General features: G+C 37.5%; 1 protein-coding gene across 1 annotated transcript in view; it reads right to left on the bottom strand.

Annotated features, from left to right (window-relative positions):
• The window catches only part of LOC122732679 (cytochrome P450 4V2), a 33,232-nt gene that overhangs the window by 2,368 nt on the left and 12,152 nt on the right, over nucleotides 1–18,712 (bottom strand). Inside the window, exons 4-10 of the mRNA XM_043972986.1 lie at nucleotides 18,303–18,493; nucleotides 17,829–17,898; nucleotides 9,718–9,844; nucleotides 7,584–7,763; nucleotides 5,072–5,174; nucleotides 4,003–4,137; nucleotides 3,731–3,910 (exon numbers count right to left, since the gene is read on the bottom strand). Of these exons, the coding sequence (XP_043828921.1) occupies nucleotides 3,731–3,910; nucleotides 4,003–4,137; nucleotides 5,072–5,174; nucleotides 7,584–7,763; nucleotides 9,718–9,844; nucleotides 17,829–17,898; nucleotides 18,303–18,493 (986 nt within the window). The remainder of the gene's footprint in view (nucleotides 1–3,730; nucleotides 3,911–4,002; nucleotides 4,138–5,071; nucleotides 5,175–7,583; nucleotides 7,764–9,717; nucleotides 9,845–17,828; nucleotides 17,899–18,302; nucleotides 18,494–18,712) is intronic.

The raw sequence follows: 18,712 nt of genomic DNA, 5'->3' as shown, positions 1-18,712 counted from the left end.
CCAATATGGCAGCTTTTGAGGAGGAGGGAAAGGGACTCTCACCACCTTTTCCAGGAAGCATTTCTCAGTCAGTGGCAATTCCTGGTATAAATTAATAAAGTTTAATAAATGGCTGTTGCTTAATTGATTGAACAATCTCGCATGAAAAAACATTTCACCTGAGGACTTAGTTTTGTAACTCTTTGATGTTGATATACTCATCATGTAATAATGATATTAGAATTATCTTTATTGATGTATTGATTTCCATGAGGGAAGGGACCCAGTCACCTCACCCCTAACATATCAGAAGCATTTAATAAATGCTTATCAAACTGACTCACATTAGTCTTATTACATTCTGATTTTTTTTCTTATGAGTATTTTCCACATAGACAACTAAGGCAACTTCTTGAATATACACATATATAATGTTAAAAGGTATTTAAGGACACAAAGGAAATGGAAGACAAAGTCTGGATCTAAATAATATGGTATAGTTGGGAACTATATTATTTATAATATACTTTGCTATGCATGTTATATAATATAAAAGGATATACCATATTATATTGTGTTGTGTTACAGCACTATATGTATGTGTATATATTTATAAATTATACAAAATTATATTATATAATTGTTCAGTAAACAGGGCAACCCAGTAAACAGGTGGCACAGTAGATGGAGTGCTAAGTCTGGAGTCAGGAAGACTCATCTTCATTAGTTCAAATCTGGCCTCAAATAGCTGTCTAACCCTTGGAAAGTCACTTAACCCTGTTAGCCTCGGTTTCTCATCTGTAAAATGAACTGGAGAAGGAAATGACAAACGACTCCAGTATCTCTGCCAAGAGAATCCCAATTGGGGTCATGAAGAGTTAGATATAAGTAAACAATAACAAAGTCAAATCATATAATTGGGCAGGTAGGTGGCACAGTAGAAAAAACACCAGGCCTGGACTAAGGAAGACCTGAGTTCCAATCCTGCCTCAGACACTTACTGTGTGACCCTGGGCAAGTCACTTAACCTTGTCTGTCTCAGTTTTCTCATCTGTAAAATGAGCTGGAGAAGGAAATGGCAAACTAATCCACTAACTTTGCCAAGAAAACCCCAAATGGTGTCATGAAGAGTTGGACACAACTGAAACAACCAAACAACAATATCATATAATTGCTTTATATTATATTGTGTCATCATATCAGGATAGGTTATATTATATCTATCATATCATACTATATTAATGTTGTTGTGTTATCACTATATCATATTATGTTCATTTACATCATGTTATATTTCATTGTTATACTATATTGCATATTATATTATCACATATAGCAGTCACATATTTAATAGCCATTGCACTTAAATGCAAATTATTACTGCTTATCAATGTCTTATTCTTTTAAAATAGTTTGATAAATTGGTTAAACATTAAATGACAGTTGATAACTTGGTTTTGTTAAGCATGTTTTAAATACACATTATTATATTAAATTAAATTAAGAAATTAACTTAATAAATGGTTATAAAGCCAATCTGTCCCAAAAGGCTTGATACAGTTTAAATCTTTAATAGCTTAAAGTTGAAATAAGACTTCTGGTACACCCTTTATTTAGAGTTCATTATTGTGATGGAGAGGAGTTATTTTTTAAAGTGTTTGTCTCTTACTTCCACTACTGTTGAATGAAATATGCTCGCTTGTTTTCAGGGCATCTGTAATCCCTCACCCTCCCTAATCCCTATCCAACCTGTGTGTCAATACAAGAACCACCGCAGGCATTTCCTTCACAAGTAGCCTTTTCCAACAGACTAGAAATATCAACTTTAAAGACTTTTCTCTAGGGAATAACAATGGCTTTCCTGGTATTCTGTGTTTCCCCATCTCCCCATATGAGTAATAATTCTCCTCCCCCCCACAAAATTATTTTTCCCCATAAAACTCTGGATTCTAATAAAAAATAATTTCCGTTCAAAAGTAATTAAGGTGGCGCAGTGGATAGAGCACCAGCCCTGGATTCAGGAGGACGTGAGTTCAAATCCGGACTTAGGCACTTTACACTTACTAGCTGTGTGACCCTGGACAAGTCACTTAACCCCAATTGCCTCACCAAAATATATATATTCTCCAAAAGTAATTAAGAGAAATTTAGAAGAAAGAATCAATATTCCAGATAGAAAAAAAATCAAATGTATTTCTACCTGGTCACAGAACATATATTTTTGCCTTGCCCTTGCAAACAAATTTTGCCATTATCACTACAGAAGTTAAAGAAATTCTTCACTTCCAGTTTTAGCAAATGTATAGTTCCACCTGAGCTTGACTTTCTCTTTGGAGCCCTAAAGTTAACCTCTGATAGGACCAATGAGTATAGTATTGTTGGCTCATTTCAGCCTAGACCCATTTTTTAATAATAACAATAAGCCTTAAATTAGAAACGAATCCTTAACCTTTCTGAGCCTCAGTTTCCTCATATGTAAAATGAGGATAATAATAGCAGCTACTCACAGGTTCTTGTGAGGATCAAATGAGATAATATATGTAAAGCACTTTGCAAACCTTATGGAGCTATGCAATTGCTAGATATTATTATTACTATTATTAAGGTCTGGAAGTTTGTGATCTCTGTCAGTGCAGTACAGGCATGAATGAAATCACATATCCCTGATTTATTCAATGCTATCACACTGCTCAAACTTTTTAAAAAGTTATATTTCAGGGGCAGCTAGGTGGCGCAGTGGATAGAGGACCGGCCCTGGAGTCAGGAGTACCTGAATTCAAATCCGGCCTCAGACAGTTAACACTTACTAGCTGTGTGACCTTGGGCAAGTCACTTAACCCCAATTGCCTCACCCTCCCCCCAAAAAAAGTTATATTTCAAAATCATACTCTGCTAATATATATCAGATAGCCAAGCTAAATTGCAGTACTTGTTGCTGTTTTGATCCCTAGAAGAAAAAAAAATCACTCTGATTTTGGAGTCCAGCTACATAGTAGCTGTTATAGTAGATAGTGGATAATGGATAGTGTTAGGCCTGGAGTCCAAAAATCCGAGTTCAAATGCTGCCTCTGACACTTAATAGCTGTTTGGCCCGGGGCAAGTCACTGACCCTCTGCCTGCCTCAGTTTCCTCTTCTGTAAAATGAGGATAATAAAAGCACCTATCTCACAAGAGTGTTGTAAGGATCAAATGAAATCATGTTTATAAAGCAATTTGTAGCTAGGTGGCAGAATGGATAGAGTGTCAAGTATGGAGTCAGGAAAACTCATCTTCCTGAGTTCAAATATGACCTCAGATACATTCTTCCTGTGTGACCCCGGGCAAGCCACTTAACTCTGTTTGCCTCAGTCTCCTCATTGGTCAAATAAGTTGGAGAAAAAAATGGCAAACCACTCCAGTATCTTTGCCAAAAAAACCCCCAAAAAACAAACAAAAAAAACCAAACAAACAGGGTCACAAAGAGTAAGACACAACTGAACCTATAGAACAACAAAAAAGTGCTATATAAATGTTTCTCCTGCTACTTACAACTACCACTACCACCACAACTACCTCCACCACCACTACTACTACCACTAGTACCAGTATTACTAGCACTATTACTACTACTACCACCACCACCACCACTACTACTACTAGTACTAGATTTCAGTGTTTAGCTTAATAGCATGATGAGATGACAAAGTAATAGTGTGATGGCCACAAAAAATGTTTTTCACAATTTTCATTCTACTTCAGATACTATACATACCAATACAGTTTCTGGGTCCAGCAGAGAATGGAACATAAGCATACGGATGGCGTCCATGAGCATTCTCCGGGAAGAATCGCTCAGGCCGGAAGTCCTCAGGATCTGGGAAGTGCTTTGGATCACGGTGAAGGGAATAGGGTAAGATAACCGCTTCTGTCCCTTTTGGAACTTTGTAACCAGCTACATGGAAAGAGTCAAAGATTCATGAGTCAACAAGAGGAAATTACCCAGAAGAGACAGTTCCCCTCTCAGCCTAAACATGAGATGCTTACCAATAAAGCAATCTGAAATGAGAGTACGGGCAAAAAAAGGAACGGAAGGAAAGAGACGAAGGCTCTCCTTGATGACACAATCCAAGTATTTAAGTTTTTTAAGATCATCTACTGTAACCGGGCGGTTGGATTTTCCTTATTAAAAACAAATAAACAAACAAACAAAAAACCCTCAGTGAAAATGAAAAATATCAAAGAATTATAAATTAATCTCAACATATAAGGCTAAACATTCAGTTACAGCATAAGACATGGCTAATAAAAACCTAAATTAGAAATCAGGATAATTATTATGGAACACAAATGTGTATAGGAAAAATAGCATTATGTTACTATAATCAGAAACACAGGATATTTCATCTTTGAAGAGGCAGTAGTTGTGGCCAAAAAAACAAAAACAAAAACAAAACAATCAAAAAATGATGACACCAACCTCTCTCCTACCCTAAGATGGCCTATTGGTAGCTGATAAAGGCCTCAGGGCTAATATTTCTTAGTTGGGTCTTATATTGTAGTTGTATGGCTAATAATGTTGGGAAGAGGGAGAGAAGGGGAATAGTTGAAGTCTCTGTGGTGTAGTATAGTAGCTCTGGGGATTCTGGTTTTCTGGGTTAACTTTCCTCTTTGTTTTTATTCCCTGTCACTGTTTACACTTCCAGAAAAGTCTTGTTCACTATGCCCAGCTGAGGTCTAGACACAAAATTCACCTAAGGGCTAGATGATAATTCTTCACCATAAAGTCAATTTCAGCTGCTTTCTTAACACTATCCGAGACCTTTCCTAGTCTCTCAATTATGCCTCCATTACAGGCCATGAGACCAATCATCAGAATGGATCTGTTGTTCATGCTACATCAGGAATCCTCCTGAAGTGGACCATCTGTTTCTTCTCCGTAGTTTCTCCTCTTGTAAAAGGGGAGTGTGAACTAGATGACCTTAATTAAGGTCCTTTCCGGCTTTTAATCTATGATCATGTAATCCAAGTATGGCATTCATTTGCCTAAGTAGAAGTCTAGGTATATTAACTTTATGCTCCTGGGCCAACTAATAAGTGAATAAATCAAACATACCAAAGATTTCATCCAGTTCATCGTGTACTTTGCGCTGGGCTTCTGGGTAGGAACCTAGCAAGTAGATAACCCAGTTCATAGCTGTTGCTGTGGTATCATGACCCTAAAAGGAAAAAAAATAAAATGATGTTGGAGAAATGAAGGGGAGAAGGCAGAAGCACAAAAACTATCTTATAATGGTATTTCAGATGTAATGTGACAAGGAAAAGAATAAAATATAATTAAACACAGAAAGCAATAGCAACTCTATTATGACATAGAACAGTCTTTGGTGAAGATGCTACCAGCGCATCTCTTCACCAAGGCCAACCCTTCCTATATGTGTCCTTGATTACATCCCATCCCTTGTCTTCTCTAGCAGACCACCCTTACTATTATCTCATCTCACTAATTTTTCCCATAAAAGAATTTTATTATTTTCCAGTTACATGTAGAAATAGTTTGCAACATTTGTTTTTATAATATTTATAGTTTCAATTTTTTCTCCCCCCTCCCCCCGCCCTCTCCCCAAGACAGCAAGCAATGCGATATAAGTTACATATGTACAATCACATTAAACATATTGCTGCATTAGTCATGCTGTGCAAGAAGAATCAGAGCAAAAAGGAAAAACCTCAGAAAAGAAAAAAAAAAACAGAGATAGTTCAATCTACATCTAGATTCCATAGGTTTTTTTTTTCTTCTGGATTTGGAGATCATTTTCCATCATGAGTCCTTTGGAATTATCTTGGACCATTGTATTGCTGAGAAGAGTCAAGTCTATCACAGCTGATCAACATACAATGTTGTTGATACTGTGTACAATGTTCTCTTGGTTCTGCTCATCTCACTCAGCATCAGTTCATGTAAGTCCTTCCAGGTTTCTCTGAAATCTGCCTGCACATTGTTTCTTACAGAAAAATAGTATTCCATTATGTTCATATACCACAACTTGTTCAGCCATTCCCCAATTGATGGGAATCCCCTCAAATTCCATTTCCTTGACACCACATAAAGAGCAGCTATAAATATTTTTGTACATGTGGGTCCTTTTCCCTTTTTTATGATCTCTTTGGGAAGAAGACCCAAAAGTGGTATTGCTGGGTCAAAGGGTATGCACAGCTTTATATCCCTTTGGGCTCATCTCACTAATCTTTAACCTTTCCCTACTTAATGGCTTCTTCCCTGATTAAACTTCCCGAATTCTCTACCATTTTTTATAAACCTTCACTATACTCTAACATCTCCTCTAGCTATTATCCTTTATTTCTCCTTTATTTCTTAGTTAAGTTCTTAGAAAAAAAAACTCATTAACAGCCTCCATTTCCTTTTCTTTCACACACTTCTCAACACTTTGTAATCTGGCTTCTGACCTCATCATTCAGTTGAAACTTCATTCTCCAAAGTCACCTACCAATGGCCTTTCCAATAGCCAGATCTGATGGCCTTTTCTCAGTCCTCATTCCCCTTTGCCTGTCTGTCCTACACCCAACACAGCTGACCTTCAATACTCTTTCCTCCCTGAGATTGTGCTCCCCACCACACCATATGATAATTCTTTCTCAATCTTTCATTGGAAATATCATCAATATCATGCTCAATCTACTACTTACTTAACTATCAAATAGGGACACATACACATAGGAAGGAAGTTCCTCAGGAAAAAAAAATATTTTGTCAATCTAAGATAATATTATATCGCAGCAATCCTCTGACCAAAGAAGTTGGAACTCACATGAGGAGCAACCACATCTGACTCCTTTTTGATTTATTTAGAGAAAGGCATCTTGACATTATAAAACTTAATATACTTTCCTGGATTTGGTAAAGGGATTGATCCAGGACAGAACACAAATAGATGTGAGATACACACACACAAACACATATCCATATATATGCAATATCTATAGATAACCATGAAGAGGAGATACATATATGCATATATACATACATTTGTTATTGTCAATGTTGCAACATATATATGTATGTGATTATATGAGGAGCTAGGTGGCCCAATGGATAATTCACTAGGTTTGAAATTAGGAAGACTCATCTTCATGAGTTCAAATCTGGCCTCAGACACTTGCTAACTGCATAACCCTAGGCAAGTCACAAACCTTGTTGCCTCAGTTTCTCATCTATAAAATGAACTGGAGGAGGAAATGGCAAACCCCTCCAGTATCTTTGCCAAGAAAACACCAAATGTGGTCACGAAGAGTGGGACATGACTGAAATGACTCAACAATAACAATGGAACAATGGATGTGTCTATACATGTGTGTATAGACACACATGCACATATATATATATACATATGTGTGTATTACAAGATTCACATATAACAAAGATTCATATCACTTTCTTTTTTATAAAGAAGCAAATGAGTGGGGAAATTTGTTTTTAAAAAACTCTAAGTATAGTCTCTATCCCAGTGATATCAGAAATCCCAGAAAAATGTGGTTATAGGTCTGGAATAACACTGCTAAGAATGTCCTCAACAATGTCTGGAAAGCCCCCAGACATGACAGCTTACTTCAAACATGAAAGTATCTACTTCTTCTCGAATGTCCTGGTGACTTAGTGTGTTCCCATCTTCATCATTTGTATTTAAAAGCAAGTCTAGAAAAGCCCGACGCTTGAGGTTCTTTGGTTTCATGTCATCATTCTTCTGTGCTTCATTTTCCTTCATTTGTCTGACTCGTTCTTCAATAACCTGTACATTGGAAGAAAATAAACTTTAGTTTTTATCCATTCTGCAGTGTAAAAATATTCCTGCAGAAAGAACAATGACTTCAGGAGGATCAGGGAGGAGTAGCTTTTCCTTAGAGACTCATCACTAGCATTTACCCTTTCTCCCAACAAGGGCATACAACTTTAATGTATGTTTGATGCAGTCCAATATGCATTACTGACTGCCAGCTAAGGGCCATGCGCTGGGCATACAAAGGGATCCCTCAGTTTTTGCACTCAGGATACTTTAAATCTACTAAGGAGAAAGGATGAAAATTACTATGGAAATAAACGGCAAGTGCAATACAGTCAAAAGCAAACAAGTCCTGAAATCTAAACTCAGTCTTGTCTCTGTCACTATGAGACACCACACAAGTCACTTTCCTCTCTGTATCTCAGTTTCCTCATCTGTAAAATGAGGATAACATACTAAACTCTACTATATATATATATATATATATATATATTCATATTATATGTTGCACAGGATTGTTATGAGGGAGACAGTTTGTACATCTTAAAATTCTCACTCAGGTAGCCATGCAGACACACACACACTGTGTGTGTGTGTGTGTGTGTGTGTGTGTGTGTGTGAGAGAGAGAGAGAGAGAGAGAGAGAGTGTGCATGATAATTATAAGGATTAAGTTTACTCCTGAATCAGAGGGGAAACTGCACCTCTCTCCCTTCTTGGTACAGGTAAGGTAATATGGGTGTCAAAAATTCTTTCAGACTTAGTTGATAAATCATTTTGTTTTGCTTAACTGTTTTTCGCATTTTTTTAATTCTTTCTTATAAGGGATGAATCACTGGAGAGAAGAGGAGAAAGCCCATTTGTAAATAAAGATGATTATAAAAATAAAAGATACAAATAAACATTTTAAAACAATCTGATAGTTCATTCACTTGCCCCAGGCCCTGTCCCTGACTTTCTGGACTTCCATATCATACCTTCTCTACTGATGGTTCATCCTGGTACACCAAATCAATTATTTTTCAATAGAATATCTGTTAACTGGTTACCTAGTTACCTGATCTAGTGACAGTAAAATGGGTGAATGGAATCATCAGTAAACCAAATATATAAAAAGACAGATTTACATAAAACACAAATTAAGAGGGACAGCTAGGTGGTACAGTGGATAGAGCACTGGCCCTGGATTCAGGAGGACCTGAGTTCAAATCCAGCCTCAGACACTTAACACTTACTAGCTGTGTGATCCTGGGCAAGTCACTTAATCCCAGTTGCCTCTCCAAAAACAAACAAACAAACAAACAAAAATAAAGAAAATGAAAAGGAGGAAGGCAGGGCTTGTACTCACCAAAACACAAATTAAGATGGTGACTGCTTCCTTTTGATAAGAATTCACAATAAAATGTCTTTAATTAATTACCTTTTCTGTGGTATTCAAAATGTGACTTGATATACCACATCTTCCTCACCCACAACTCAATTAACATTCAGTTTCTCAGATCTGTGCATTTTACATAAAGTGAAATAAACTTAAGGTGCCACTCTCTCTTTTTTTTTTTTTTTTTTGCAGGGCAATGGGGGTTAAGTGACTTGCCCAGGGTCACACAGCTAGTAAGTGTCAAGTGTCTGAGGCTGGATTTGAACTCAGGTACTTCTGAATCCAGGGCCGGTGCTTTATCCACTGTGCCACCTAGCCGCCCCCCACTATCTCTCTTATTATTTTTTTAGCTCACTTCGACTAGCTATTTCAATCTGGAACTTGGATGTTTTCTCAGGTAGCACAACATAACAAGAAAGCCCAACTTCTCTCAACTCTGAAAATTTCTATCTATATTCACCCTTGAAGAAGACCTTCATCTGAATGTCTACCGTCCTATTTTCTCCATCAGCACTGTATTTAATTTTATTGTCTCCTGTAGGATTCAGGATGCTATAAAAATGGGATGGGGGTGGGAAGAAACATACCTTGTCTGTGAAATCATGTAGGATCTTTAGCCTCCTCTTGTGTTCCCATCCTTCTTTAAACATAAGAAACCACAGATCAAGCCAAAGCCACGGCATCTTCATTCTGCGAAGTATTATATCAGTCATCCTACAATTGAAGATTTAAAAAAAAAAAGTTAAGCAGCTAAGATTGAGACTAGAATGAAATCCAACAAGAATCCTTCAAAGTAGTAGTACCCTTTTGGCATTATCATCACATCCCCCTATATATCTTGAATGCTAATTACTTATAGTTAGTAAGTTATAACTAGGTTATAGGTATATTGTTACTCTAGTTACTAACTTATAGTTACTAAGACAAGGATAAACATGGATAGAGCACCATACCTGGCATCAGGAAAACCTGAGTTCAAATTTAGCCTCAGACATTTATATATGGCCATGGGCCTGTCACTTAAACCTCTGTCTACCTCAATTTCCTCATCTGAGAAATGGGAATAATAGCAACACCTACCCCCCCCAGGGTTGTTGTGAGAATCAAATGAGATAACATTTGTAAAGTGTTTTTCAGATAATAAAGAGCTACATAAATGCTAACTATAATAATAATTATCATTATAATTATTATATTAAGCTCATTACCAGTGAAAGTCACTTGGAAGGAAGCTGTTCAATAGACTGGAATATATTTTGCACAGTAAATCCATGAATCCAGTCAGTTTATTTTTAATCAAATTGTTTATAATTAGGATTTGCTTTTGTGAAATCTTTCATCATTTTTATTGAATTCTTTTGTTTTTATTTGTAAAAAGGGTGCATTGATAGCAATGGCATTTCACAAAGTGATTGTTAGGATTAGATATACAGAATGGGTTTTGCAAATAATCAAACCCTAAATAAATGTCAGCCAGCATCATCATCATCATCATCATCATCATCATTATTATTATTATTATTATTATTATTATTATTATTATTATTATTATTATTATTATTATTATTGGTGAGGCAATTGGGGTTAAGTGACTTGCCCAGGGTCACACAGCTAGTAAGTGTCAAACGTCTGAGGCTGAATTTGAACTCAGGTCCTCCTGAATCCAGGGCCAGTGCTCTATCCACTGCACCACCTAGCTGCGCCTTCAATGGCTTTTTTTTTTTTTTGATGTGAGGCAATTGGGGTTAAGTGACTTCCCCAGGGTCATACAGCTAGTAAGTGTTAAGTGTCTGAGGCTGGATTTGAACTCAGGTCCTCCTGAATCCAGGGCCGGTGCTCTATCCACTGCACCACCTAGCTGCCCCACTTCAATGGCTTTTTAAAGATAGAAATGGCTGAGACAAGTTATCATCATCTTCATCACCATCATTGTTCCACTTTCATCTTTTTTTACAATGAGGTTCACAAAGAAGTGGTCCTGAGACAAGGCACTATCTTGCTATTATTCTTTTATATTTAATGTTCTATCAGCTATGGCAAAGAAGCTAAAATAACTTTTTAATAGTTTAATAAAAATATGAGGACACAAGTTCAGCCTCGTGGGACTCACTGAAGGCATCTTTGGTATAGAAGCTGTAGCAGATAGGTTATGGGGACAATAGGCACCTCATCCTGTTCTCACATGACTTTGATTTCCTCTGCTATGTCTCTATACTTTGAAAGTTTTTCATTCTATGTAGCTTGGAGGTAATGAATATGTGGGATGGCAACCTCGGTTAGAAATATTCCTCTTGAGTTTTTATGAGATCAATGTTATACTTGACCAATTATGGTCCACCATTAAGCCTATAATTATGTTCCAGGGGCTGGTATAATCTATTGGCTAGGTTATCAAAGATATTTGGGGGTCCTTATTTATATCATGGAGATTTATTATCTGTCAGTTCATGAAAGATTGATGACTTCTGATAAGTAATACTAGCTAGCAGGCCATGTCTCACTAAGTATCCGATAAGCACAAAACTTTTACAGCTTTCAGTGATAGGTAGCGCAGTATATATTATTTCCTGACAGAATAGACAACAATCACTAGGTTCAGTCTCTATAAGGATAACCCTTCTATAATTTCTGAGATCAATGACCTGGTCCTGAATTGGCATCATGAATCCCTGGGCTCCCACAGACACTGGTACGTGATGCAACCTTTGTTCTCCGTATCTTTGTTGATAGCATTGGCTGAGTTCATGTGGATGTTGTCCAGGGAGGGTCTTCTGATTATTTACTTCAGTTTTAGTTGAAGGTAAACCACTTTCAGACATATGTATATGTATTCATGTGTGTATAAACACATGCATATATGTGCATGCATACATGCATGTATTTGTACCTACCTATGTATGTACATGCATACAACAAAGTCAATGGCATGTACCAGTTTTTAGTGAAGTGATACCTGCTTGTTCCCAAAGTATGAGTTTTTTACTTGCTTATCATGTGCTCTGTGACAATCTGTTCCTCTTTTGGGGTGAAGAAGGATTAACCTTTCTAGAGCTGCCTTAGGATGAGGGGTTCTGGGTTTCTTAATATCGTACAAATTTTTATTAGATTATTTTTCAAATCCTATCCCAATCCTGTCCATTTTACAGTTCTCAAAGGGTACATCAAAGTTAGTATCTCTTTATGTTTATCCCCCTAAGTGTTATTGCTATCATTATTATTATTAATCATGACAAAGGCACTAATTTGGTTCTTGGTCTCAGTGTAAATGAGACATCTAAATATATTAATAAAATAGAAATAAATAAGGCATCTTCACTTAAATGAAAATAAGCATAAAACTAACTTTCATATTAAATGTTTTTCTGCATTAATTATATATTATGTGTGTGTGTATGTGTCTGTATAGATGTGCCTTTTGTTTTGTTTTGGTTTGGTTTGGTTTTTTGGCGGAGCAATGGGGGTTAAGTGACTTGCCCAGGGGTCACACAGCTAGTGTCAAGTGTCTGAGGCCGGATTTGAACTCAGGTACTCCTGAATCCAGGACCAGTGCTTTATCCACTGCACCACCTAGCTGCCCCTATGTATGTGCCTTTTAAAGAGATGTTATTTTATGGTGGTGGCTGATAGAGTAGCTGATGTCGGATACAATCCTGAAACAAGGTGAATATGAAAATAACGCAACTCTCACTGACTGACCAAACTGAGGATCTACAGGTTCATTCACTTTGAAATAGAGAGTCCACAGGAAGCAATGGGAAAGGTGAAGTGAGGAACAGAAAGAGAGCTGAGGTAGGATTTCATGTAAGAAGCTGGATCAAGACCTTCCATCTTCCTGAATTTCACAGGCTAGTATATTTAGAGCAGAAAGGGACCTTCTATCCTCTAGTCTAACCCCCTCATTTTATAGCCAAGGAAACTGAGAGAGGTCAACAGAGGTAACCTTTTGGAACCTGGAGTGAGATCCAGGTTTCGAACCCAGCTACTCCAGGACTACTTCTCTCAACAACCATCACTGCTCACTGACAGACTTGAGAATTCAAGAAAAGCTGAGGTACTCTTCCACTGTTATTTCCCCATCCCCATCATAGTTACCACCATTACAGGGACTCCCGAGTACCAGCTAATCTCTTACACTTCAAATCTTCCCCTGCATACAGTGGATCACCCAAACAGGATTTGGGTTGGGTGGCTTGTTTTCTCTGCCCATGTTCTGCTTTGCTAAGCAGACACTCAAAGGAGTCCCCAAAGACCAAGCATATCCCACTCACTACAATACTCACTTGTCTATGACAAGGGGGCAGTAACAAAGGATAAATAGGAAGCTACCCATTCTATAGATGTCATAGACAAGGTTTACTTCTTGAAATATCATAGAATCAAAGATATTCAAACACAGATGGAAACTCAGAGGTCATTTATCCAACCCCTTCATTTTTCAGGGGAGGCAACTATAGGCAACGTGCCATAGGTCAGTTAATGTCAGATCTGGTCATTGAACCCATGTGGTCCATCTGATGCCAAGTCCGATGTCCTTTCCATTCCTTATGTCATTGGCTACATTGCAAAATGGCCCTTTCTCTGAAAATTCTGGATAAACTATTGTAGTATGTTATGGAGACAAATATATTTCCTGAACTTTTATTGCTGTTACAGCTTTTTCAAGTAGGAAGAAAAAAACATCTAAAAAATGAATGATTCCATTTTGGAGCACTCATTTCATTGGGACAATGAATGAGGAAGCTATCTCTACCAGTGAATGTCAGCATCTGTTCTGCAACATACAGTCTTGGGAACTTGCCCAGGACACAAAGGTCCAATGATTTGCCCACATAGGCAATCTATGTCAGAAGCAGAACTTGACCCAGATCTTCCTAGCTTTAAAGTCATCTACCTACCATACTGACTTCAATGTAGTCCATTCATTTTCCCAACTAGAAATTTTTTTTAATGAGTCACCTTTGTTTCACAACTTCTGCTGCTAGGTATCTAGTTGGCCCAATGGATAGAACACTGGTCCTGGAGTCAGGAAGATGGGTTCAAATGCAGCTTCACACTTATGAGCTCTGTGTGACCCTGGACAAGTCACTTAGCCTTTGTCTGTTTTGTATTCCTCAACTATAAAGCGAGGATAATAGTAGCACCTACCTCCCAAAGTTGTTGTAAAGATCAAATGAGATGAATTTGCAAAGTGCCTGGCACATAGTATTTTATCATTAGTAGTAGTAGTAGTAGCAGTAGTAGCAGCAGCAGCAGCAGCAGCAGCAAAAGTAGTAGTAGTAGTAGTAGAAGAAGAAGAAGTAGTAGTAGTAATAGTAGTATCATTAGCACCTTCACTAATGTAATCACTGGACTTCCTGAGATTTTTATCCCATTTCTTACCTTCAAGCTATATATGAACAAGGATTCATTTAACAGAGCCAGGAAAGGGAGAAAATCCTCTGAGCTCAACTCTTATGTCATTGAGGAGAAATAATTTGTTCCAACCCTTTGAAATCCAGAAAATCTTACAGTTTTTAATATGTTCCTTCCTCCCCTCCCCCACTCATTAATTGAGTATGCTTTCCAAAGGTCCCCCTTAGCCTATTTCTACCCCAGAAGTCCTCAACTAGGGCCTATGAATTTTTAAAAAATGTACATTTTGATAAATGTATTTCAGTCTAATTGGTCTCCCTTGTAATCCTATGCATTACAATTTATCCATTTAAAAACATGATTCTGAGGTGGGATTCATAGGCTTTACCTGACTGCCAAAGGGCTCTGTGACATAGAAAGTCCCTGTTCTAGTTGCTCCTTTCTCCAGTCCATTCTTTACATTACTACCAAAGCAACCTTCACACTCCTTCCCTATTCAAAAACCTCCAGGACTCGGTCATTCTAATCAGATCATTTTCCTGCTCAAGGACCTTCTTGGCTCCCCACTGTCCACTAAAGAAAGTATGAATTCCTTAGCCTATGGTTAAGGCCCTCAAAAACCTGGCTGCAACTTTTCTTACCAGCCTTATTTCACCCTGTTCCCCTAGATTTATTCTGTGTTATAACCAGAATGTACTTCTCACCATCTTTCCTGACTCTTTTCTCATCTCTGTTCTTTTGCCCACCCTATCCTCTGATGTTTACCTGTGTGGTCTTGGACAAGTCACAAGTTCCCAAGACCTCAGTTTCCCCATCTGAAAATAAGAGGCTTGGTCTAGACATCCTCTGATGTTCCTCCCAGTTTTAGATATATGATCCTATGATCCATTCTTGGCACAGACCCCACCCCCACTTCATCCCACCATTCCACAACTGTTCAAGTGCCTGCCTTCTCTTGGCATCCAACCTAGGAAAGAACATAGCATCCATTTCCTGCCAGAAACTTCCCCTGATTCCCTCAACAGCAAGTAATCTCTCCTTCCTTGAATTTTTTCCAGAATAAAAATTTTTTATTAAATGTTTTAAAATCAATAGAAATCTATTCCCTTCTTTTCACTCCCATTGAAAGTGGAAAAAAGAAAAGAAAAACAACTTTCTGTAACAAATATACAGTTGAAGGGGGCAGCTAGGTGGCGCAGTGGCTAAAGCACTGGCCCTGGATTCAGGAGGACCTGAGTTCAAAGCCAGCCTCAGACACTTGACACTTACTAGCTGTGTGACCCCGAGCAAGTCACTTAACCCCCATGGCCCCACCAAAAACAAAAACAAACAAATAAACAAAAAACAAAATACAGTTGAGCAAAACAAATTCCTTCACTGGTCATGTTCAAAAAATTGACGTTTCATTCTTCACCCCGAATCCAGACCTCCAATTCTTCACAACACCCTGTCCTGACCTTTCCTTTGCACTGATCCCATCCTCCTTTGCTTGATAGATATCCGGGTAGCCTCCTTACACTGCAAGATGTTTGAGTGAAAGGGCAGGATCTTATTCCCTCCTGGCATTCTCAGGGCTTAGCGGAGTACGGAAACAGAGCCAGTGCTTGTCAATCAGCCCACACCCGTTTAATCAGAGCTTATAACGTGCTGAATAAGAAAAAGTTCTGGCCTCATGGAGTTTGTGTTCCGTGGAACATAACTTACACACTTGTAAGTATATATGGACTATGTAGGTATGTAGACTATATATGGACAGTTAGGTGGCACAGTGGATAGAGTGCCAGGCTTAGTTAGGAAGACATCTTCCTGAGTCCAAATCTGACCTCAGACACTTCCTGGCTGTGTGACCCTGGGCAAGTCACTTAACCCTGTTTGTCTCTGTCTCTTCATCTCTAAAATGAGCTAGAGAAGGAAATAGCAAACCACTCTGGTGTCTATGCCAAGAAAAACTCCAAATGGGGTCAGGAAGAGTCAAACACGACTGAAAAGACTGAACAATAGCAGATTCTATATGGAAAGGCATCTAGGTAGAACTGTGGAGAGATTGCTGGACTTGGTGTACAGTAAAAACGTGAATTCAAATCCTGCCTCAGACACTTAGTTCTGTGAGCCTGGTCAAATCTCTTAATCTCTCTGTGTTTCAGTTTCCTCATATTTAAAATAGGGAGAATAATAACACCTATCTCCCACACACTTATAAGAGTCAAGTGAGATAACATATGCCAAGTATTTTACAAACCTTAAAGAGCTATACAAATATTAGCTATTATTATATATTATGTACATATAATATATAATACATATTACAATATAGTGTATATTATACACATATATTATGCATATGCTATCTGTGTATCCTATATGTATTCAGTAAATATATTTTATAATATAATATTTATAATATAATGTAATATAATATAAAGTAGCATAATATAATATATTTTAAAAATATTTTATTTGCTATATACACACATATGCATGAATCATACATACACATATGCACACATACATATATATGCATATGTAGACACATGTATGTGTATAAAGTAATTTGGGGCAGGGCAGGGGGATTGTTCCCTAGCACAGATATTTAATGTTTGCTGCTTGGAATTGAATTATGAAACAAAATTACTGGGAACATGTGTGTGTTCAGGTTTAGAAGTGAAATGGACATACTTGGGATTCATTCCATACCTTAAGTCAGTTTAAATCTTTGCCCCATCCAGAATTTGCACTACCTGTGCCACCCTTCCTAAAATTAATTTCCTTTCTCCTCATAAACATAGGCTGATTCTCTGAAAACAAGTTCTATGAGACCCAGGATTTCATTGAAGTGCATACCCAACCTCTTCCATTGATGTAAATCCCAATCCTGCTATGGAGACTCCCCCTGCTACTTTTTATTAAGCTTGTGATTGAACAATAGAAACAAAACACAAGAGCCCAAATCCAGGACTGGAGTGGAAGGTTTTCCAACTTGGTAGAACCAGAAAGAGCTTGTATTCCTTGGACACAGCCTTTGAGAACCTAGGGTGACCTCCACTTCAGAAGGAGACATTAAATGAAGTTGGGTTTTTTTTTAGGGTGGGGGGGGTGGTGGAAGTGAAACCCATAAATATAATAATATACTGTTTATAGAAGAAATGGCAGATATCAGAAACTTGGAAATTTCTTATATTAATGCATGCCTATTTAAAGATATTAACTTAATATGCAGGCATACTAAGTGCCTATAAGAACCACAGAAAAGAAAATTTCATATTCATGATTAAATTATCACTGTTGGAACAACTTTAAAAATCTGAATAAATAAAAATCCTTTGAAATCTCAAAGTTATGTATTTACCTAAAAACTGAGCGGACATACTCAGAATCACCATTGGCCTGGGCACCAATATTTTTACCCATAGCAGTTTCTAGAAAATGGAAGAGAAAGCCTGAGTTAGATTCATGAGAACAGCCATAGACTTGATGAGTTTGATAATTTACTATTTTTAAAAATTGTATTATGTTTTTTATATTTGTCATGTTTTTCAGTCACCCACCATCTTCCACACTCCCTTATCTTGCATTCTGCGATCCTCTCCACCCTCTTTTCTGCCTCCTCCCCTTTCGAGTTTCTTCTTTCCTTTTTTCCTTTCTTCCCTATCATACTGCTGTCCCAGGGACGGATGTAAACTGGGAAGGGATTCCCCCAACTGAGCTGGTGCTTCAGGGCCCAGTTCTGAGCCAGGCTGGGGCTAGTTCCGGTGACCTAGCCTTTTTCCACAACACTACCCCCATAACTGATTACCATGATTAAACAATAATAAGAATTTACCACAGATAATGTCTAAGGCACAAAGAGTGACATCAAGAAAACAGTTAAAGGCCTCTTGGTCAACGTGTTTTTCAAGCTTATTGACTAATACGTTAGCCTGTTCATTCATGACATCTAAGAATTCTTCCAGAATCGTGAAATGAAAGGTTGGGGTAAGCATTTTTCTCCTGGATCGCCACTTGTTTCCAGTACTGCAAATTTGTTATAAGAAAGAAAAAAAAAAGCAATGAATCTGAGCAATTGTTTGAAAACTTCTTGATCTGAATTTCAAATATAATTAATCTATAATTAATAACTATAATTAATAATTAATCATATATATGATGTGTATATAATTGATAATAAATTTATAGATTCTTAAATGTATTGTAAGAATGTCAATGCGTCAGTATATTTTATAACCCTGATAC

The sequence above is a fragment of the Dromiciops gliroides genome, chromosome 6 (assembly GCF_019393635.1).
Source record: "Dromiciops gliroides isolate mDroGli1 chromosome 6, mDroGli1.pri, whole genome shotgun sequence".
In the NCBI taxonomy this organism is placed as follows: domain Eukaryota; kingdom Metazoa; phylum Chordata; class Mammalia; order Microbiotheria; family Microbiotheriidae; genus Dromiciops; species Dromiciops gliroides.
This window is presented reverse-complemented; position numbering and strand designations above follow the sequence as displayed.